This window comes from Cicer arietinum, chromosome 1 (assembly GCF_000331145.2).
Source record: "Cicer arietinum cultivar CDC Frontier isolate Library 1 chromosome 1, Cicar.CDCFrontier_v2.0, whole genome shotgun sequence".
Classification (NCBI taxonomy): Eukaryota; Viridiplantae; Streptophyta; class Magnoliopsida; order Fabales; family Fabaceae; genus Cicer; species Cicer arietinum.
The window spans coordinates 44556349-44582268 of NC_021160.2; the positions used below are offsets into that span (position 1 = coordinate 44556349).

At 27.8% G+C, this 25920-nt stretch overlaps 1 protein-coding gene and 1 long non-coding RNA gene across 3 annotated transcripts; one reads left to right on the top strand and one right to left on the bottom strand.

Moving 5' to 3' along the window:
* Window positions 1-19814: 19814 nt before the first annotated feature.
* LOC140918965 (uncharacterized mitochondrial protein AtMg00820-like) lies at window positions 19815-20129 on the bottom strand. Its single transcript, XM_073364074.1, has one exon. The coding sequence runs from the start codon at window positions 20127-20129 to the stop codon at window positions 19815-19817; it is 315 nt and encodes a 104-aa protein (XP_073220175.1).
* Window positions 20130-23353: 3224 nt separating this feature from the next.
* LOC105851531 (uncharacterized) lies at window positions 23354-25448 on the top strand. Of its 2 annotated transcripts, none has more exons than XR_003473463.2 (3): window positions 23354-23585; window positions 24748-24877; window positions 25198-25448. It is a non-coding gene; the product is annotated as an uncharacterized lncRNA (long non-coding RNA). The 2 variants fall into 2 exon arrangements; XR_003473461.2 differs by having other exon boundaries at window positions 23364-23585; window positions 25204-25448.
* Window positions 25449-25920: the final 472 nt, after the last annotated feature.

Here is a 25920-nt window from a genome sequence, read left to right on the forward strand (position 1 = left end):
CAATGCATAAAATTGCAAAGATAAATTGTTGATAATTGATGTTAGACTTAGTAGTCATTTTGGAAGCGTGGCAAGCATTGCCTTGTTTGCCAGTGGCTATTTAAGATGGCTGTGGAAATAAAGGCTAATATAAAAATAAAATAAAAAATGAGTTATGGTCAAATAAAATTAATCACACTAGAATTGCAGTCCAATTAAACTCAATAAAATCAATCACATTAATAAAGACATTCAACATATAACTAAAAAAATTCTATATATATATATTATATATATATATATATATATATATATATATATATATATATATATATATATATATATATATATATATATATATATATATATATATATATATATATATATATATATATATATATATATATATATATATATATATATATATATATATATATATATATATATATATATATATATATATATATATATATATATATATATATATATATATATATATATATATATATATATATATATATATATATATATATATATATATATATATATATATATATATATATATATATATATATATATATATATATATATATATATATATATATATATATATATATATATATATATATATATATATATATATATATATATATATATATATATATATATATATATATATATATATATATATATATATATATATATATATATATATATATATATATTATATCTACATAATTTTTAATATTTAGACAAATTTTAACACAAATTATTAAAAAAAATCTTATACACATTGTTATACAAATTACTTTTAGAATTAAAAGAATTTAAACTTTTTGTTTGGGCGAAAAGAAAAATTAAACTTAAAAGCATAAACGTTCCTTAATTTTTTCTAAACTAAGTAATTTTTTTTGGTAAAGAATAATATGTTATTTAATAATAATCCCTAAATAAAAAAATTATTTATTTAAGTATTTCATAGATTATTTATATATCGTAAAATATACAATTTCAAGATTTAAAATATTTATACATTAATCGAATTATACTTAAAAATACAAGTTTCATATTAAATCATTTTATTTAGTTAAATATATAGTAAATCTTTAATAAAATCTTAAGCATAATTTGATTAATTTTATTAGATTTCATTTTTTTTTGAAATAGATTAATTTTACTTTTTAGCATGATTTTTATTATTCTTTGTTAATAATTACTCACTTTTTTAAAGGGAACGTGATAAGTTGATAGTTTGAAATAATCTGTTTACTATAATTAATTTATATTTATTTTTGAAAAAACTCTGTAATTTTTTAAAAAAGAATTAGAGTTCAAAACAATTTAAAACTTTATCCTTAAATTTTAAAATGGTAAATGTAATTATAATCTTCTATACATAAACTAAAATATAAACTTACCTTCAAAATTTTATTTCGAAAAACAAACATTCAAAATTTAATAAAAATGGTTTTCAAAATTTGAGGTAATTTATACAAATTATTCAAGAATTTTAAAATTTAATAGAATTTAATTAGTCATCGATAATAATAATAATTTCTTCTTCTCTAATAAAAACTAATTAATTTTAATTTCCCTCTAAAAATATAACTTATAAATTTGAACTATTCAAACTTTCTCACATGTTTTAGTTAATATCCATGTAGGAAATTCATAATATAAAATGCAGGAAAATAAGATATGAAAAAATAAATTTATTAAATGTCAAGTTAATATTTCATCTTAAATACAAAAACATAAATTGTTGTTTTATTTTTCTCTAAATTAGCTTTTGTTTATTTCAAAATCAAACCTAATTGAAAAATCTGTTTTTTTAATTAAAAGTTTTAGATATTTTTATAATTAAAAGTACAAAAAATTATAAAATTTAGATTATTTACATAATTAACTTAAAAAACAAAATTTATGAGCATGTATTTTTATAGGCAAATATTATTAAATTAGTAAATTTATATTAGTTTTTCGAGTTTGAATCGAGAAAATCCTTACTTGATTCTCTTTAGATATATTTTACTTCACCAACCAAACTATTTACGCGGGAGAGATAATCACTTTATATATTTGACTTACTTTAAATTTGAAATTCATAGAAACTTTCCATAAAAAAATAATTTTACTTTCTTAACACATGCTTTACATATTACTTTAAAATTGATTTATTTTGTATTAACTATTAATTTGCTAGTGATGACTATAAATATCCCCTAACATGTGTTACTTGTTCTTTCATATCTTGAAAGAGAAAATCACTTCATCCGCGTCTATTTTTTTATCATGGAATTGTGAATACAACTTGAAACAAGTTCAACAATGAATTATCCAAAAACTGAATTTTACGTAACTACACTCTGATAGACGAATGTATTTGACAACTGTTGGAGATGCTATAAGATTTCCAATACTCTATCTATTCAAAATCACGATTCTTTCAATTTGACATTTTTGAAACCTTAAACTTTATTAACTATGCATTGTATATAAACTTTCACACAAAAACCACATTTTCTCATCAACACAAAATATTTTTCAAGTTCACAATTTTCTTTTAAATCTCCAACTAAAATCTTCATTCCTAGTAAAACCACATATCAAAATCTAAAATTATAATCAAACATTGATTTTCAAAATACCTAATTAAATACTTCTTCAACCTCAAATTTTAGCATAAAGTTGACATCTTTATTATAAAAATTAAAACTTTCAATTTTAAAACTTAAGATTAAAATTTTATTCATAAAGTGAATATTTCTTGTTCAAACTTTATTGACATGCAAAGCTCGAACTTTTTATTTTATTTTTTTTTATTTTTAAATGCGAACTCTTCTCAAATTCATAAAGTTTAAAACTTTGCTTCTTATAGTTAAATCTCTTCACTAAAATGGGAAATTCAATATTAAAGACTAATTTTTTTGGTTCTAACTACAAATATGGAAATCTTGTTTTCACCAAAACCCCGTAGAGAGAACTTTTAACACCGTAATCATAAAATCCAGGCTAAATTACAGCTGTGGTCCCTTAACTTAATTTCAGGTAACGTTTTAGTCATTTATCTTTTTTTTTTCTTCCCGATTTAGTCCTTTATTCCTAACAATATCAAATAAAGTATGAAAATATGAGTTTATTTGAAGTTTTGCGTTACGAATTTGATGAAATTTGTATTATATTGAAGAATATAATTAATTTTATGAGTTTTGATTAAATTTTTTTTGAATTTTTGTATAAGAAAGGATAACATTATTGAAATTTTAAAACATAAAATATCAAATTGTCACTTAAAATTAAAATAAAGGACATGGTCGGGAAAAAAAAAAGATAAAAGACTAAAACGTTACCTGAAATTAAGTTAAGGGACCACAGATGTAATTTAGCATAAATTCCACTTAAAACCAAATTTTGAACAAATTTTTGAACTCTTTTTCTATATATATACAACTCCTTTAAAACTCATTTTATTCATCAAAGTGTTTCAAAACAAATTTACAAATCCATACCTAGTTTAAAACACCTTAAATAATCAAGGACAACAACTCATATGATTTCAAATTTCAAACGACTCCAAATTTCAATTTATACCACCATTAAAAATCACAAGAAAACTTTTTCCTAACTTCTCTAATGTTCATAAAATTTCTACTACTCAAATACTTTTGAATTAAAACAAACCACAATATTTTATTTACCACTATTTCAAAATGTATTCCAAATTTTTTGCCATGACCTTTTTATTTCTATCTCTTTTCCTTAAAAATTTCAACACAACAAACATAAAATATTGAGAGTTCTTCCCACTGCTAACTCGATGTCAATAATCTTGATTCATTTTCGAGACTCAAGGAGATAATTACATAAACATAGAGAGTTATAAACTTTACCTCAAAGTTACATTACTCAAGAAAACTAATCAATATTTTTTTTTATCAATCACTCACTTTAAAATACTCTTTTCACAATGTTGAGTATTTTTTTAATAAGAAAAAAAATATTACTTTGGTCCCCAAACACATTAACATCTAATTGTCATTTTAATTAAAAACCATAACCAAATATACTTGCAAAAGTCTTCTTATATTTACTAACTTAAATCACGATAATAAATTTTCTATTGTCAGTTCGAACTCATTTATTGAAAAACAACTCATTACGTTACTGAAACAAATACAAAAATTTAAAATTTCACATTATGACACATCACATTTGGTCTTAGTAATTTTTTTGGGGGTTTGATTTCATTTTTATTTATTCAAGTTACTAACTCATCTAATTTCAATATAAACAATGCACCAAAGCAAAAAAAAAAAAAAAAACACATTTTCATTTTACTCTTTTAGGGTTATTGATTTTTGAAAGAATAGAGTTGAAAATATTTCATTTATATTCGTAAACATTAATAACAACCATTGTAAAGATAAACAAGCAACATTAAAGCTCAAAACATAAAACAAAAAAAATCTATACAATTTTAAGTAAAAGAAGGGAGAAATGTTTACCTCAACTAGTGTGATTGTTAGCTATTTGTGATTCTATCAAGTAGTCAAACAATTTGCAGTTGGAGGTTTTTTTTATTAGAGACTTCTAAGTTGCTAAAAAAATGAAAGAGAATGTTTGGGTTTAGAGAGAAATGAACGAAGATATGTTTCAAAAATTAAAGGAAGTGTTATTAAGATGATGATGACAGCCATTAATTTCTTTTATAGGGAGGGGTAAATGTATTTTCTCCTTTCATTAATTAATCAACTATCTCAAATTAAAAATATCTAACCACAAAAATTTAATCCTAAATTCTCATAATTATCCTTTATGACACTTAGTCAGAATTACATCATATCACTCACTTTTAAATCTATTTTAGTAAAAATATTTACTTCCTTTATTATCCAATTGAAAGATGAATTCAATAGTAATGTGTGATGCATATAATATTTGTCGATAATAATCCTCTGTAATTCAATTAAATTATTCTGCAACGAATAATTTTCACTGAGTCCTAAAAAATATTTGCAAACCATTTTTCTAAACCATCACTTCACACCAAATCATCTTTACACAAATCATTCTAGTCCACTCACAAAAAGAGATAGTGAGGTGGCTTATTTTGGTCCTTACAAAGTCTTACTACCTAATAAGAAAATATATAAATATTTTCACTGGCCCCTCCATAAAATATTAATATCCTATAAAAGTATCTAGATATTTTTTGACTTTAAGTCATATCATCTCGTTTGATCTCCAAGTTTGTTCTTAAATGAGTCACATTTCGCTCACGGATAAATTTTTCTTTAACTTAAATTTTTTATAATAAATCTACAAATTAAAACATTTTAAAATTTCGCGAATATATTTTTGTCCGACGAAATTTTTGTTTCTTAACTTAGAAAAATATAATGAGATCAAATTCTAATAATAGTCAATATATATAAAACTCCGAGTTAAATTTTGGTGTCATTTGGAGTACGTCAAAATTTAAATAGAGGGTACATCTTGCCCGTTTTCAAAAAAATTAGTAGAAAACTATATTTGAAATTTCAACAATACCAAGACCTTCACATAGTCATTTAACATCAAGGAAACATTCAAATAATTTTTAATAGATTAATTTGCAAGCCAGACATGCTTATAACAATTTTACAAACAATAGACAATGAAAATGGTAAATAGACAATAATAAACAACAGATGACACAATCAGACAGTAAGCCTTAATTCTTGCTATAAATAAATTAAGACCCTAATCACCTGTCAATGCAATAAGAGCTCTTCCTTTTTTTTTTTCCTTTTGATTTGCATAGTTCGAGAAAGACATTAATTTTACAAAGTTTCAACTGCATCCAATGTGTATTCTCTTTAGATATAGTACATGTACATTGAACTTTAAAACTATATCCTGGTAGATTGACGTATTTTGGAAAATCATTAATTGTGCCGAACAACATTGCCCTAAAATTAAAATGTTATTTCCTATATCCCTCACATGTTTCCCCACCTGTCTCCCACATATGCTTTAAATCATCAATTAAAGGTGCCAAATATACGTCAATATCATTTCTTGGTTGTTTGGGGTCCAAGAATTAACATAGACAACATCAGGAACTTGAGCTTCATACATAACCATGAAGGTAGGCTATTGACGACTCTTCATCATATGCATATTTTTCATTGTTTTTAGGCTTATCTATATTTAATCATTAGTTAATTTAAGGAGTTATTTGATATATTTTGTTGAATTTAATAAAATGTTGATGTTCTTATTTCCTTGATTAAGTATAGATTTTTCGTAGTTTTGCGTTGTTTCTTTGTTTTGGTGCAATGCTGAATTTTGGTGAGAAATCAACATGACCTATATGGAGTATTTAAGTCATATATGAAGTTGTAGATATCCAATTGGAGTCAAACCAAGTTAAAATGAAAGTTAAGTTCCATAACTACAATTTTCAGGAAGAAACCAGAACCAAAAAGGGAGAAAAATATAGTATACATCAGATATAAGAGGATTTGCATTTGATACGCAAAAACCACGCCTGAGGCGCATTTTGACATTCCTGACACTGTTCAATTGCGCCTGAAGCGCAAATTCTGCTCCTGAGCGGCGTGGCGCATTGCTGAATGTATAAAAACGTGTTGAAAATCAAAAAAAATTGTTGTTATGTGGACACCAATACATGTTTTACGATGTGTTGTTTTTAATAAAATCAAAACGATTTGTTATTATTTTAGTTTAGATGGACTGATGTGAATATTAAATTGTGAGCGTGTTGGGATATTTCTTTGGAATGATTGATTTACTGATTATGATATTATGAACTCATTGGAGTTTAACTTGATGTTGGAGTTTTAGATTTTAAGAACTCATTAGTGATTTATAATAGTACTAAAAAAAAAGAGGAAGTGAAACTCCTTTTGAAAAGTTTTATAAATTTTGGATTCTATGTATTTTATGAGTAAAATATTTTTTTGAGTAGAATAGTTGTTGTGTTATCATTGTCGAAATGTATATTTGAGTTTAATATGAGAAAATGACATGTTGTTTGTATATTTTCTTGTTATATGAATTAATCTAACAAAATGGTATGCATCATGTAGATTGATATGTATAGAGTGCATCATGTAGGTGTACACAGACTGAACTTTATTTTACCAATTTTTTATATTATAAAATTGCATTTTTTTGGTACCCAATTTTTAAGGTTAGAACATGCCTCTACAATCATTAAAATTGCTGGTGTGTTATGCTTTAGACCAATTTTGTGGCTTGATAGAAACTGGGGATGTATATATAAGGCTATTGAGTAGTTGGTGTAAGAGGAAGTTGTTATTTTGTGGATTTCTCAATTAGTATAATTCATTATCATAACCAAGTATGCATTATGCTTTGTGTTAGGTGCACTACTTTAATGTATATAAATATTCAATTTTGTTGCTTTTTAAATTTTGAGAAATAAGAAAATAAATTGAAACTATTTCGGAATTGTTAATTTATTGGAAAATTTTCTATCTATCTATATAGTTTAAATTTTCTTTCCAAATATAGGTTGAGAATAATAATTTTTATAGTGGTTAATTATTTAGAAATGTGTGTTTAATGACTGAAGTATCGGTGAAATTTTAAAAATCTTATAGATTTTAAAAATACACGTGAATTATTTTATTTTTATTGTATTTAGAAACGTGATTTATTGTAGTTGCTTTTATTTAGACGTGATTTATTGAAAAGTAATTTAAGGAAAAACTTTGAATTCTCAATGATTTTTTGGGAGCTAAATTATTAGTGATACATTTTATAATAATTTAAGTCTAAAAATCAATTTTTAGAATGATGTGTAACCTTTAATGTGGTTTATGTACTACCTCATTCAATTTGATTTTGGTAGTGCGTTCTACCTTTTAGTAAATAATTAATTATCTTATCTCCTACTTGAAAATCTTTGATTTAGTTTGTTGTAACTTTTGAGTGATGATTAATTCAAAGGAAACATTAGTCGTGATCAATTTGGAACAATTAGTCTTTTATGAGAGTATGTTACATGTGTTAGAATCATCATTTGAGTTATGAGATGAACATAAATCTTGGTGCTAATTTTTGGATTAACTATGTGAATTTGTATATGATTATGTAGATATTAAATTGTTTGTGTGTCAAGTGTTGTAATTGTTGGAAATTAGTGTGTAGAGTTAGAGTAGTTGAGAGCATCTAAAAGTGAAATAGTTTTATATTTTTTCAAACAAATTATTGATTATATATTGATGTAAGTGTCGTTGTTACTACTTGTAAGTTACAAATTATAAATATACAAGACTATCTATATTTTAGATGAAGACAAAGACAATTTAAAATGATCAAGTTGCAAGTTCAAAGATGCTAAGAGAAGTCAACATCAAGTCAACCATTGTCAATGAGCTAGAAGTCTTACATTTTAAGGTACACGATACAATCTAATACATTTCAAATGCACATGAGAATCTTGATTACTTCATCTAAACTCTAGGATATGCATCAAAAGAATTTTCAAAGTGTCAAGCTACATGAACAGTGTTTGAAAATCAAATTTTTGACCAAAGTCAAGGTTATATTCGACTACATATATGTGTAGCCGAATACAAAACCAAGTCAGTAGCAAAAACTACACATTTGTATTCGACTACAACATGATGTAGCCGAATACAAAACCAAGTAGTGGCAAATTTCAGTCATCTGTATTCGACTACATGGATCTATATTCGAATACAACCACAAATTGTTTGAAAAATTTGAGTGTTAAAGAAGTGTATTCGACTACACTTAGGTTGATTCTGGATCATTGCATATATTCATCAAACTTCCAAGAATAATTGCCATTTATCCGAAGTGATGTCGTAGGAGTATAAATGCCTCATAGTCTCAAGTTTAACAAAAAAAAAAAATCAGAACAACTTTGAACAACTTTATGAAATATTTTGTGAATTATCCAAAGTCATACTTTCATATTTCAAGTACATGTTTTATATTGTCATATCGTTGAGAAAGGTTCTCTGTTGTACTCGAAATTATATTAGATTGATATCATTGTACAAGAAAGCATCAACTGTTATACCCTCTTGATTACAATCAAAATCATTATTTTAAATTAACTAAGTTATTGTGCTGTTTGAAGAAAGTGGCGTATTTTCTTCAAGTAGTGTAAACTAAGATAGTGGTGTGCTATCTTAGGCAGATTGTTAAGAGTTTGTAATTGAAGTCTTAGAGTTAGACTTGTACTTATTCTAACAATATTTGAAAATATCTTGTGGTGTGCCAGAGGATTGTACGTACCATTGGTTGTAATGGGAACTAGGATAAATTCTTTGTGTTCTTTATTTTTCTGCCATTTATATTTTACTATACTCTAACTCATAGTCAGAAAAATAATCCACTTAGTCTCTAAATACCAGAAAATTTTTAAACACCTAATTCACCCCCCTCTTAGGTGCGCCTCTATACTAACAATTGGTATAAGAGTAGGTTTTGGAAATTTGCTCATCGATCCTTATTCATGGCTTTCCCACAAGAAAACTATGATTTCAAGAAGATACGCATGCAAGCATATCTTGAGTCACAAGGAGATGATATTTGGGATGTTGTAGAAAATGACCCCCTATGCTCCAAAGACAATCATTAACAATGAAGAATAGATAAAGAAAAAAGGCTCATGGATAGATGATGACAAAAGGAAAGTGTTGTTTGATAAAAAGGCTAAAAACATGTTACAATCGACACTTGGAATGGACGAGTTCTTCCCCGTGTCTCCTTGCAAAACTGCCAAATAAATTTGGGATACTCTTGAAACAACCCATGAAGGAACAATTAATGTAAAATATTCTAAATTAATACTTTATCTCAAGAATACGAGTTGTTTCATATGCAGCCCGAAGAACCTATTCTAGACTTGTAGAAAAGATTTTCTCATATGACCAACCACTTGATGGCGCTTGGCAAGATCTTCACTAATGATGAATTGAATCTTAAAGTTATAAGATCATTAACAAGGGCATGACAACCTAAAGTAACGAATTTTTTTGAAAAGAAAAGCCTGTCAAAGATGTCTCTTTCTACACTTTTTAGAAAACTCTAAGAACATGAGATTGAACTTGGAATACTAGAAAAGAATGAAATTCTAGAAAGGAAGCCAAAAAGCATTGCCTTGGAAATAAAGTCAAAAGAACAAATATATGATTAGAACTCAGATGGAGATGAGAACATCACCTTCCTAGTAAAGAAATTTGGTATGTTCCTTCAAAATGATAAAACGTTTAAGAAAAGGAAACTTTTAGGATGAATGATGTTTCCACTACAAATCAAAACTTCACTTTTTTTTTGAGTGTGGCAAGCAAGGATACATAAAAGCGGAGTGTCCAAATATTTTCAAAAAGGGTGCTCTCAAGAAGAAAGAATTCAAATAGGCCTATATAGCATGGAAGGACAATGAAGTCAGTACATCCTCAAATTCAGAAAGTGACGAATGTGCAAACGTTGCTTTAATGGCATCACACCAATCCAACGAAGAAGAAGAGATTAGTAACGACAATTCCTCTTATAATAATGATGCTAATTAAAATGATTTATTTATTGAGTTTAATGATGCTCAAGATGCAATAGAAGAATTACTTATGGAGTGTAAAATTATGTTCAAAACAATGTCAACTCAAAAGAAACAAATTTCATTTCTTAAAGAGAAAATTGACACTATAGAAAAAGATTTTGAAAAGTTAAAAGAGAATTCTACATGTAATAAATGTGATTCTATTTCTTTTAAAGTTGTCCAACTAAATAGAGTTATTGAAAGATATGAAAATGGATAAGTTAGATTAGAAAATATTCTTAATATGCAAAGATCAATAACTTTCTATGTGAACGTGGATTTGAAAAGGATAAAGTTGATAATACATTTTTCATTAAAAGGGCTAATGATCATACTTTACTTGTTCAAATCTATGTTAAAGATATCATATTTGGACCAACCAATAATAAAATATGTGAAGAATTGTCATTAATGATGCAAGGAGAATTTAAAACGTTTATGATGGGTTAGTTAAATTATTTACTTGGACTTTAAATCAAGCAACTCAAAAATGGCATTTTCATCAATCAAGCAAAGTACTGTAAGTAACTATTATATAGGTTTGAGATGGACAACAGTAAAGAAAGTGCAACTCATATGGGCTCCGGAACTTATGTAGATAAAGATGAAACTGGTAAATCAATAGACATATCAAAATATTGAGGTACAATTGGTTCTCTTTTATATCTAACTGTCAGCCAACCAGATACTATGTTCAATGTCTGTTGATGTGCAAGGTATCATGCATTTCCTAAGGAATCACATATTGCAATTGTGAAGCGAATAATGAAATATTTGAAAGGAACAACCAATGTTGGATTATGGTATCCAAAAGACAATATACATAATCTTGTTGGTTATTCTGATTCTGACCATGCAGAATGTAAAACAGATCGGAAAAGCACAAGCGACACTTGTAATATCTTAGATAATGCATTAGTGTCATTAGGGCTGTGCAAAAAATCCGGTTATGAGGCCCAAATCCAAAATCGGATCCAAATCCATTTTAAATATCCGGTTAAAATCATATGGTTATAATCCGATTTATTTATAAACCGGTTGGATAACCACTTATGTTTTATATTTGGATTTGGTTTTTATCCACTACCAATATTTTGTTAATTTCGAGATTTTATTTATTGAAAAAAATTTGAATTTTTTTTTTCGAAAAAATATCGGAAAAAAGTAAAAATAAAAAACTTTTTTTCTCAAAAAAAATTTAGATCGAATTTTTTCTCGAAAAATTTGGTGAGAATTTCTTTTAAAAAATTTATTGAAACAATCAGTTTTTTTAAATAACCGATTTTTAAACTATGAATAAATATTTTTAAAAAATATAATCAAATTTTAACCAATTTTTAAATTAAAATTTTCAAAACCGGTGCTTAATTATAAACCGGATATTTAACCATAACCAATTTTACAATTGGTTTTATAACCGGTTTTAAACCAAATAATGGATTTGGTTATAAATCTAAATCCATATATTGGTTTTAAAATGAATATGGTTTGGTTTTTTAAAAAAACCAACCATGAACAGCCCTAAGTGTCATGGTCCTGTAAAAAGTAAGCATGCATGGCTCTAAGCTCTGCTAAAGCAGAATACATAGCAGCAAGTTGTTACTGTGCACAGATTCTATGGCTGAAGTAGCAGCTATGTGACTATGGACTTTATCTTGGATGCATCCCCCTAAGATGTGACAATACCAGTGCTATCAATATCACAAAGAACCCAATCATGCATTCTGGAACAAAACATATAGACATACGCCATCACTTTCTACGCAATCATATCCTCTAGGGAAATGTTGAAGTTACATTTGTGGATACAAATAATCAACTTGCAGATATCTTCACAAAGCCTTGGCCTAAAGATTCATTCTATAGGATACAAAGAGAACTTGAAATTCTAGATGAAAATGATCTCTAATACAAGGTATTGATACTTTGTAAGTCACTTATTTTCAAAATCTTGAATCTTCACTTGATAAGTTGATCAAATTGAATCTTTGATGTATGAATATGTGCTATCTCAACATGTTTTTTTCTTTTAAATATTGTCTTTCAGTAAAAATTCGATTTAAAAAATAAAAAAAATTCATCGTAGCCGAATACACATAGTCTGTATTCGAATACACGTTTCCAGAAAGTTTTGTTCGACTACAACCGGAGTGTAGCCGAATACAGATTCGAAGTTTTCCTTATATATATGTGTGTGTGTGTGTGTTTTCGTGTTTTTAGGTCATTTTCTTAAACCTTCAGTAGCCAAATACAAATATTCATTCACTTCCATTACTCCAAAACTTCATCCAATATTACATGAAAACATTACCCAATCTATACAGTATCATCAATTGCATCTAAAATTACTCCCAACTCAATATCAAAACCCTAAATCCCCAAATTTTTTCCCAAATCCAAAAACTTCATCTTCTTCAATCTTTACCATGGTTGCATGAAAATGAGGTTCCAGAACCAGGAATGCTTCAGTGGGACCTTCAAAAAGGAGGGCTAAAAATGACAATGTTGTAGACTTATCTAGATTACTTCATTAACCCGAAGAAATCGACCGATTCAGAACTTACTACTCGGATAAAAAGTTGATCACTCCAAAATATGGTACACTTGATTCCTTCTTAGCTTTTAAATTTCCTGAGCTACTTAGGGCACAACATTTGGAAGCATTCATTAGTTATAATGGCCCAATCTATGCCGCCTTAGTTAGGGTGTTTCAGTGCAACCTTAAAAAAGAAGGATTTCAACTGGTATCTCATGTAAAAGGCAAATATATTGAGTTAGATACTCAAGCAATTGGAGAAATTCTGCAGTTACCTTACGAAGGTCAGAAACTTAGGCCTGGAAATTTGTGTGAGTGGGAAAATGTGACAAAATATGATACTTATGTATCATTGTGTTGTTTTGACAAAAACAATATGGAAAGAAAACAGACACAAGCTGGTTCTGAATTTGCTAGGCAACGGTACGATGTTTGAAATTTGACATTTGAAAACAGGCTGCTGCATTATTTCCTAAGTTACATTCTGGTTCCAAAGGCAGGAAATTATTCTCAAATGACTAAATTTAAGCTTTAGATTATGTTCTTTATGCTAGAAGGAACTGATCTCAATTGGTCATATTTTGTTCGGTCTGTTCTGTTTGCTTCCAATAATGCCATAGGTTTGCCATATGCAAAAGAGGTCACCAGGATTTTGGATCATTTTCAAGTGGACTTTTCAGGTGAAGTAATGTATACACCTTCAAAAGAAAATGTGTTGGACTTTAATGTGTTGCCCTATATGAAGATTGTGTGGAGCGAGCAACTTCAGGCTTATGTCCAGAAAAGCGATCTTGAACAATCATCTACGGCTGCCCAGGATGAAGAAGAAGTACAAGAAATGGCATCGGACGATGATCACGTTTCAAATCGCATGATAATGGACATGCTCAACTCCTTTCAAACCTTCATCATTGAACAATTTCAAACTATGGACATATCCATTAACAATAGATTCCAAAACATTGAGACAACCATTGCCCAAAAGAATTTTCCAAGTGTCAAACTGCATGAATAATGTTTGAAAATTAAGTTTTTGACAAATGTCAAGGTTGTATTCGAGTACATATATGTGTGCAAAAACTGTACATCTGTATTCGACTACAGTATGATGTAGCTGGATACAAAACAAAGTTAGTGGCAAATTTAAGTCATTTGTATTCGACTACATGGATATGTATTCGAATACAAGCACAAATTGTTTGAAAAATTTGAATGTTACAGAAGTGTATTCGACTACGCTTAGGTTGTAGCCGAATACATATTCAATGCAATGCAATTTTTCAGTTCTTATTGATTCTAGATCATTGCATATGTTCATCAAAGTTCTAGGAACGATTGCCATTGATCTGAAGTGATGTCTTAGGAATATAAATACATCCTAGTCTTACTCTAACAATATTTGAAAATCTCTTGTGGTGTGCAAGAGGGTTGGATGTACCCTTAGTTGTAATGGAAACCAGGATAAATTCTTTGTGTTTTTTATTTTTTTGTCGTTTACATTTTACTATACTCTAATCATAGTCAGAAAAATAATCCACTAAGTCTCTAAAAATCAGAAAATTTCTAAACACCTAATTCACCCCCCTCTTAGGTGCACCTCTGTACTAACACAAATAAATTATTATGAATGTTAACGAAGTGAATTTTTAACTTGAAGTTAAGAGTAGGAGTTGTGGCGCCGCCTTCGCACTCCTGAATGAGTTAAAGATACTTTTAATTAGCTATGTTTGAATTTGGATGACTACAATTATGGTTACCTTAAATAGTTGACTACATAAGTAAGAGGGACTAGCTACCCCGATGACTCATCGTCGATAAAAGAGGCAGCAATAACCCGTTGTTATTATCATTAGAAATACTTATGAACTTTTTTTTGAAATAGTTAGAAACTATGTTTGCCTCTTAGACAATTTTGGAGTGATTATGAATTCTATGTGGCTTCAATGTTGAATGTTGGTAGTTGTGTATGTGGCGTGAATATTAGGTTGGAGGTTTGTACTTAAACTAAACATTTGAGTAAGCATTTTGATTTTCTAAGTAACTTGATTGAAATAAATATGTGCATTGTGTTAGTATTTTATATTTTCTATATTGTCTTTTTATGACCTAAAACTATAGTAGGAATTCTATATAAATTAATCTTGTGTTTAAGACTTTGAAAGTAAGTTAGACTTTGAGTGTGTTTAAAACTTGATGTGAAAATATTTGTCCTATTCCACTATGATTAAACACATTAGTTTTCTTTTAAAAAATCTTAAGTAACTGCATGTCATTGAGTTGTTATACGCGTTTATGTATGTATTTTTAAAGGTGAAATAATTTAAATGTTTCACTATCTGTCTAACTTCTGTCGTAAGTTGTTGTTGACTAAATTCACATGCTTAGTTTTATCTATAAATGATACTGATTAATCCTGATATTTGCTTCATAATTGATTTGTTGAATATGATGTTGTTAATTGATTTACTATGTCATGTTAGCCTATCATGCACAATAAATTGATTTTGACATATGGTGCTTAAATGAGTAGGGAATGTCTTAAATTGTTTATAGACTAATTTTGAATCTTGATGATAGTTAGTTACATATTAGTTTGCGTTTTGTTCACTACAAATTTTGAGGATGACATTTTTTTAACAAGGGGAGAATTACAACAACCGAAATTTTATAATAAATTATTTTATTAATGAAATAGAATTTTGAATAATTAATTTGGTGTTAAAATTATTTTAGAATATATGTTGATTAATTTTAGGATATTTTTTTTTTATGTGTGGTCTTTCTATGATGTACTAAGCTTGTACATATCAGACTAAACACGTGATATAAATAACAAATATTATATTATTTTATATATTTTCTAAAAATAATACTATTTTAGCGTAATATTTTAAATAATAAGATTTTAGCCAATGTTATGTGTATATGTGAGTTGATAATTAATGTGATATTTCTTATATGTTTGATCAATGTTAAGTGTGCACATATTTATATTTTAATTATTTCTGAGTATCTCTTATTTTGATTATTTACTTTATAAATAATTATCTTAAAATATTATTAGTAATGTTTTATTAATGAGATTTTGTTAAATAAAATATCGAAAAAATTAGTATCGATAATTGTTAGTTTTTTTTTTTTTAAAAAAAAAAGAAAAGAGTAAAATGTGTTTTATGAATTAAGTCGTAGGAGTAAAAGATAATAATAATAATAATAATAATAATAATAATAATAATAATAATAATAATAATAATAATAATAATAATAATAATAATAATAATAATAATAATAATAATAATGAAAAAAAAAAGGTAAAAAGGAAGGACTTAGTACTGTTAGATCGTCTTCTTCGTAAGGACCATTAAAGTGAGTATCGTGCAAAATCGAGACCATATTTGTGATTGTGGTGATCTCCTATTTCATTATGCTTGGAATCACCAACTGTCACACTTAAAAATAATGGGTTTCCACCCTCGTCGTGGTTGTGTTGTCGAATTCCAACCAGCATGCCTATCATCTTCAAAAACTGGTAGAATTTTTGGATTCCTCTAGTTGAAACCTTCAAGAAGCACTACTCATTTGCATGTTTCAGTGAAGTTGATGTCAGACTCTGGTGACACTCCAACACCGTTAGTGAGACCTTTTCGAATAACCTGTTTCACGATTTTTATTAATTATGTAATGCTGATTTTTATGCTTCGCGTAAATTATCGGCCATGTTTCATTGACTCTGCAAATTCGTTGATGCTTTTGGACTTGTTCGTTGTGTGTTGTCGACATCTCATGGTTGCTGAAAATTATTCTAGTCCTTATATCTTATGAAATCATCATATTGAAGTAAGGGGTGAGAGAGTGTTTAAATTCATGAGTATAATATATTGTGAGATGAACGACAAAACCGTATTTCCCAACGATTCATTCGGAGCTAGCTACGTAAAGTAGTAGCCCTTTGAGGAATAAATTAATTAATGTTCAAATATAGAAATTGTGAGAATAAAATGTGGAATAGAAATATTTATAAGGTGTTGATGAATTTAATTTCGTTAAATAAGCGATATTTGATATTGTTGTGATATTGAGTGTCCAATGAATTTTATGTATATGTTTGATTAGACGGGTTTATGTGATGTGATAATAAAAGGTGAATTCATTTTGATAAGTTTATGTGATTATGATGATGTATAATTAATAATAATGATGTTATAAATTGTGATAAATTTATGTGATGATGTATGATTGATGATAGTGATGCTATAAAATTATGACGAGTTTATGTGATCATATATGGTTAATGATAGTGATGTTGTTAATTTGTGATGAGAATATTGATGTAACCCATAATTGGTGAAATAATTGCGACTCCAATTTGTGTTTGAGATGATGGTCTTGGTGGAGTATCATAGGCCAACGAGGGGAGAAAATAAATATTGAGAATTTGTGAAGTGGATATTATTTTGTCATCATATAGGTAGGGCCTTACAAGCATAAAGATTCTGGAAAAGTACAACTGAATGAGCTTGATCGTGGTGGTCTGCTGTTGAACCTTAATGAAAGATTGTTAGACCTTGGAGGTGTTCAGGTGGGGAATTCCTAGGTGACTTGGAGGTAGCAATCCAAATGTAAGGAGCTACCATGCAACACACATTTATCTCAATTGTCGTGTATCTGTGTCTTGGGTTGAGTTGAAGGGATCTATGAGGACATGGACAATTTGAATTATTCGGGTGGGGAATTCCTAGGTGACTTGGAGGTAGCACTCCAAATGTTAGGAGCTACCATGCAACACACATTTATCTCAATTGTCGTGTATATGCGTCTCGGGTTGAGTTGAAGGGATCTATGAGGACATGAACAATTTGAATTATCCGTCCAACGAGATGGTGGCATATTATCAAGCCTTCTAATCAAGTACTTCAGAGTTAGAATGGTACCGCATTGTGAAGTAGAGTTTAAGCTCATGTATAGCATTGCATTTTATTGTGATTGTTTTGTTGTGATTAATATGAGTCGGGTGCGATAATAATTTTTCTTAGATGATTTGATGTTATAGTGAAATGTATTGATTTTCCGTGAGTGGTTTTGACTTTATAATGTCAAATTTTTCCTTGAAGAATGTTTGTGTAATGATATAGTTTATTTATGATTTATTGCGTGTTCTTCTTATTTATATTATATTATTAACATGATTTCAAAACTGACCTCATTTGTTGTTTGTGTTTGATTGGATTGGCCCTGCGTTAGCAAAATTGCAGTTATTACAGGTTAATGAGTCTTGAAGTTCAAATTTAGGAGATGTCATGCTCTGATAGGTGATACCGGGAATAAGGGTCATAAGTCGTATTTTTATTTGTTTAATTAGAAACAACTTTTTGTATGAAAATTTTATAATTACTAGTAAAAATTTGGAATTAAAGTTAAGAATTCTTGTATAAATTATTATATATTATTTTGGGGTTTATGGTGTCACAACTCCAACCACAAAGCTTGGCAGGTTGCATAGTTGTCAGCAATGTATTCAACCTCGCATGATGAAATTGCTATCACTAGTTGCTTCTTTGAGCTCTATGCTATTGGAGATTTCATGAACTTGAAAACATAACCTGAAGTGTTTATTCTATCATTCTTGTCTCCACACCAATCTGAGTCTAAGTATCCAACCAAATATCCATTTTCTCGATTCAAATATGTTGCAAACAGAATTCCATGCTCTATTGTGCCTTGAACATATCTCATGATTATCTTAACTGCTAGTCGGTGAAAATGTTTGGGTCTCTCCATGAATCTGCTTACCACACCCACAGTAAAAAAAATATATCAGGTCTTGTATTGCACAAGTATCTTAGGGAACCCACAAAGCTTGGAAGGTTGCATAGCTGCCAGCAATGTATTCAGCCTCGCATGATGAAATTTCTATCACTAGTTGCTTCCTTGAGCTCCATGCTATTGGAGATTTCATGAACTTGAACACATCACCTAAAATGTTTCTTCTATCATTCTTGTCTCCACACCAATCTGAATCTAAGTACCCAACCAAATCTCCATTTTCTTGATTCAAATATGTTACAAACAGTATTTCATGCTCTATTGTGCCTTGAACATATCTCATGATTCTCTACACTGCTAGTCGGTGAGAATGTTTGGGTCTCTCCATGAATCTGCTTACCACACCCACACTAAAAAAAATATCAGGTCTTGTATTGCACAAGTATCTTAGGGAACCCACAACCTGTTTGAATATAGTTGAATCAACCAACTCTTCTTCAATTTTTGTTCCCAACTTTGCATTCACTTCAATGGGTGTGACAACAGGGTTGCAATCAGCCATATTAAATCTTCTTAAGATCTCTCCTGCATATTTCTTCCGGTGAATCAACAACCCTTCTTTAGTCTCAGTAAACTTCATGCCTAGGAAGTAACTCAACTTGCCCAAATCAATCATTTCAAATTCATATTTCATGATTTCAATTCTGCAATTGCCTTGCTGTTGTTGCCAGTCATCAACATAAAGGCACAATAGGATCATTGCAGACCCTCTGTTTAATGTGCAATGCTTCACATAAACTCCATACTCCACTGTGCATTTGATGAATCAAATGCCAATTAGAAATGAGTCAATTATTTTGTTCCAATCAATCTGAGCACTTTATCCTCCTTTCCCTCAATCACAAATCTTGGTGGTTGAGAGACATACACCTATTCTTCCAGCCATCCATTCAGAAATGCAGATTTGACATCAAGCTGGCACATCAGCCAGCCCCTAGCATAAACCAGTGCTATCACAAGCCGGATTGTCTCAATTATGGCCACTAGAGCAAACACTTTAGAGTAGTCTATACTTGCCCTTTGCAAGAATCCCTTGCAAACTAATCTAGCTTTGTACTTAGAAATTATGCCATATGGATTCAACTTCAATTTGTAGACCCACTTTACTCCAATCTGCATCTGTTTTGGAGGCAAATCTGTCAAGTACCAGGTTTGATTCCTCTCAATTGCATTGATCTCTTCCATCATTGCTTTCTTCCAAAATAATTTCTTCAAGGATTCTTCAATATTCAAAGGTTTTGTATCTGCAAATAAGGCTAAATGCACTAGATCTCCACTACTGTCAATTTCATTATCATTGTATACTTCAAATTATCTTAAATATGTAGGTGGCAGCCTTGCCCTCTGAGATCTACTTGATTCTATCCTTTCTTCAATTCTATCTTGCATGGTTTGATGATCATCTTGCATTTGTACAAGAGTTTGTTTAGGTTGACTTGTGTTGTTAGTCACTTGTTCCCAGTCCCAGTGTTGGTTGTTGGTCTTCTCCAACTATAGTGATCGAAGAAAAAAATTGACGACTCATATTCTCAATATGAATACTCATATACAACATATGCGAGAAAGAAAGAAAAAGAAAAGAAAAGGCTTAGGAGATAAAAATGAAGAAATTCAAGAAAACCTCTAAAGGAGTTAGTGATTCGTCCCCATTTTGAATTCTTTAATTACGATCATATTAACTTTGTCTAACCATTTTTCATTGTTAGTAGAACAAAGTCCCTTCTTGATCTTCTGGAAAAAAAAATTATGGTAACATTGTTATTGTTGTTACTGGTCAAAAAACTGATTTTAGTAAATGACTTTATGATGATGGATAATCTTGAAAATGATGTTTGATATTATTATTATTATTATTATTATTATTATTATTATTATTATTATTATTATTATTATTATTATTATTATTATTATTATTATTATTGCTATTATTATTATTATTGTATAGAAAAGTATTTTTTTTTATTTTTAAAAGTAAATTTGTGATATACAATTTATTTTCATAGAATTGATCTTGATTTTCTTATGATATTGATATACAAACCTATTTTGATTAGAGAAAATATTTATATATGCTAAAAACTAATGTTCATCTAGTAAAAGTCGTTATAAAGACTAGATTGTGTTTTACTCGATAGAAGTAGTTATTGTGACACCTTAAATCGCAAAATAACATATATAATAATTTATACTAGATTTTTTTTGAATAAAAATCGCAGCGGATAAATAAAATTTCTTTTAGAGGAAAGAAAACTTTTACAAGTTATTTAGGATATCACATTTCTCAAATATTTAAAAGGAACTCTTTAAACTTTTTTGCTTCTATAAAACAGTGCAATCTCCATAATCTTGATTTAACTAGAATTTCTTAATTTAATTTCAAAATCTTACTAGTACATATGAGATTTTCATACAAAAAGTTGTTTCAAATTAAATAAGTAAAATAAAAATTGCAACCCTTATTCTCGGTATCGCCTACCATAGCAGAGTTCCTTCTAAATTTGAACTTTAAGACTCATTAACCTGTAATAACTGCGAGTTCACAAACGCAGGGCCAAACCAGTCAAACACAAACAAGAAGGAGCTGAGTTTTGAAATCATGTTGATAGTATAATACAAGTAAGAAGAACACACAAACAATCGTAATAGAACCATATCATTACACAAACATTCCTCAAAGAAAAATATCACATTATAAAGTCAAAACCATTCAAGGAAAATCAATACATTTCACTATAACATCAAATCATCTCAGAAATTATTATCGCACACAATACATATTAATCACATCAAAACAAACACAAGAAAATACAGTGATATGTTATGCATGAGCTTAGACTCTACTTTACAATGTGGTATCATTTTAACTCTGAAGTACTTGGTTAGGAGATTTGATACTATGCCACTATCCCGGTGGACGGACAATTTAAATTGGCCATGTCCTCATAGGTCCCCTCAACTTAACCCGAGACATATACGCGACAGTCGAGGTAAACGTATGTTGCATGATAATTTTCGACATTTGGAGTGCTACCTCTAAGTCACTTAGGAATTCCCCCACCCGAATACCTCCAAGGTCTATCAATCTTTCCTTAAGGTTCAATAGTAGACCACCACAATCAGGCTCATTCAGTCGGACTTTGCTAGAATCTCTAGGCAAGGTCCTACCTATATGATAACAAAATAATCTCCACTTCACAAATTCTCAATATTTATTTTCTCCCCTTATTTTCTCCCCTTATTTTCTCAATCTTTATATATATAATGGAAGGGTTGATTTTTTTAAAATTAACTTATTACATTTTAAATATTATAAATTAACAAAAAAAATTAAATAAGTAATGAAATAATTTTATATTAAAATTATCCATTGACACTACTAACTAAACAATTTAGATTTTAAAAATAAAATCATGAGTAACTAAATAATTATGTTTTATTTGTTAGAATGTAAATAATGATATGATATATATTATATGTAAATGGCAAGAATATCTTGTATACAAATTATATTTATTTTAAAATTTTAATTAACTTTCATATTTTTATAATTGTGAATATTAATTTATTGAATTATATACAAAGACAAAACTACCCTTGTGTGAAATCATAAATATTTTTTAAATTAATTATTAATATTTTATTTTAAAGTTTAATATCAAATTTTATTAATAATATTTCTATTTGATTAGATTTATATTTATATATTTTAGATTATATTTTATAAATTATTTTTATATTTATATTTTAAATTATATTTTATAAGGGAAATTGAGTAAACTATTGTTCTTATCCTATCATGCTATTGTCTAACCCAACTTTCAGAATAGAAATTTCAACTAGAGATACCGGATAAGAAAATGGTGGCTTGCCTCAACCATGTCTATTTTTTCATTGCATTGCTTAAACCAAAAGTATATTTTGTCTATGTTGCTAAGTTCAAAAGTAAAATGGTATTTTTTAAATAACCTCTTTTCCCAAACAAATAATTGGTCTATTTACTTTTAAAAATAATATATTGATTTATTCTTTTTTTTGACTTTAACTGGACCTCACATTTTAAAATAGCGAAAGGTTGTACACGTCTATTGGTTTTCTTAAATAGAGTACAATTTTTTTTTTTTTAATCTTTTCAAAACAACGAAGTTGTACTAGTAATTTTATATTTAAAAATAATTAGTACAATTGCACTCTTTGAAAGAACAAAGTCATGAAATACCATTTTTTTTATTTATATTTTAACTATAAAAAACATAATATTCAAATTTATTTTAAAAACAATAATAAAAAATCTAAAATAATTAATGATAATAAAAATCATTCAAATTACAACAAAAATATAAAAAATTAATATTTCAAAAGTTGAGTAGAATTGTTTTTAATAGTCAGACAATATTTTTGAGTATGACTGTTTAATCTATGTAGTCTATATTTTGTTGACACATTTTCTAATGTTAATTTTAGTTCTAACACGAATAATATTTAATTTAGGTATTACTTAGAAAATTTCCCATTCATCTCTATAAATAGCCTCTTGTATGTATTGCTTGTTGATTAATAACTTGAAAGAGAGAATGGTTTATGGCATCAAGTGCGTCTATTTTTTCATTGCATTGCTATGCGTGGCATCCATTTTGAATCCAGGTACCACACATTTCTAAAGGAATTTTAACATGAAAACTTTATTTTGATTTCGAGAATATATTTTCTAAAAATGTGTTAGACATACTTAAAAGTTTTTAAGGAAAATTAGACCGTATTTTCAATTAAAAAACCTTGTATGAACTTCTGGTACCGTATACTTTGTATGAACTTTTGGTACTGTATATTTTGTTTATTATATGGTTATATAAAATTGTGGCTACAAGTACAAATATATAATTTGAAATTCAGTACGAAATATTGTATGTATGCATGAAGCAATAGCAGTAAAACAAAATGAGAAATTTATTTAAAAAAATATTATTTTAACAATTTTTATTAAACTAGTTATTCAAAAGAATCGACTTAAAAATATGATTTTTTGAACTAAATTTATAATGTTTAAGTTCGTTAAGCTGAATTCACTTAACAAGCTGAAGTTTTGTTAAGTCGGTTCATAAAACACGTTAAAAAACAACATATTTATTAAGTCGTTGTTTATTGTTAGCTCGAGCTCGAACATAGAACCGACTTAAAATATATTTTTTAAGAGACTTAAAAAAGTAAAATTCCACTAAGCATCGAAGATTTTCTTAAATAACCTCTTTCCCAAAACTAATTGTCAAGTCTATTTACTTTTGAAAATATTATACCGATCAAACCTCTTTTTGCCTTTAATTCAACCTCACCTTTGAAATACCGGGTAACTTCACATTAATTGATGTTATTAAATGGAGTGCAACTTATCTTTTTAAAACATCGAAGTTCTATTTGTAATTTTTTATTTAAAAAACATTAGTATAACTTCACTCTTTGAAAGAACAAAGTCATAAAATACCTTTTTTTAAAAAAAATTTGTTAAAAAACGTAAAATTTAAATTTCTTTTATAAATAATAATAAAAATTCGAAAATAATTAATAATAATAATAAATCATTCAAATTACAACAAAAATATAAAATAAAATAAAAATTACAAAGGTTGAATAGAGTTGTATTTAATATTATAACAATGTTTTAAAGTATAATGGATTAATCGACATAGTCTATATTTTCTCAACGCATTTTTAAGGTTCATTTTATTTCTAATGCTGATAATATTTAATTTATTATATTAATTAGAATTGATAGTATTTAATTTATTGTATTAATTAGAATATTTTTCAGTCATCTTTATAAATAGACTCTTGTATATATTGCTTGTTGATTGATAACTCGAAAGAGAGAATGGTTTATGGCATCAAGTGCGTCTGTGTTTTCATTGCATTGCTATGCATGGCATCCATTTTGAATCCAGGTACCAAACATTTCTTAAGAAATTTTAAAATGAAAACATAATTTTGATTTCGAGGATATGTTTTCTAAATATGTGTTTAAAAGTTTTTAAAGAAAATTAGACTGTATTTTCATAAAAAATTATTTTCATAAGGAGTATCTTGGAGATAACCTCTCATTTGGAAATGTTTTTTGAAAACATAGTTAAAAAAATATTTATGAGAAAAATATTTTGTTGAGAATTTAAAAATAGGATCTGTTTGAAAATATGAAATTAAGATTGTTAAGTCTCGTATTAAAAAATTGATGTTGGTAAAAGCATATATGATAATATTGTATTAGTTGTAGGAGGAGTAATTGATGCAACAAGTAATGATGAACAGCGCTTTCAGATTTGCACCTCCCGCGGGCCATGTCCAACTGTTAGTAAGTTCGAGTGTGGTGATTATTGTTGGCACGTTTTGGTTATTCCTTATGGTGGCCAGTGCGTGGGATATGAATGTTGTTGTTATAGTAGACCTCCGATAAAGTGATTTTAGTGTAATTTGTGCACTTCTGAAAAATAAATACATCAATTTTAGTTTTTAATATCATATTTTTATTTCTCATTTTATTATTTCTTTGTTTGTTTACAATATTATATCATTTGTTTGTTTTATCAAAATTGTATCATATTATTTCAAAAAGATTATATCTACTCTCTAAGAAGCGCCACATGTGTTTGAAAGTTGGACGAAACAATTAGAGAAAATTTAAATTTAATTGTCATAAAAATTGAAGTACCTTTGTTACTTTCTTCAATAAATATTTAGAAAACACACAAAATTTGTAAAACTTTATATTCAAATTATAATTAATTATATTTTAAGTGTAACATCCAAAAACTAATGATTTGAGATATATAAACAACTAAGACCCATTTCATTTATATTCTATTATACAAATAAAAAGACTCCATTTTAATATATTTTATAAACAAAATAAATGGAGATTAGAAGTAAAACAGATAAGCGGATTGTGAGGATTACCAAAGCACAGAATAAATGGAGATTAGAAGTAAATAAA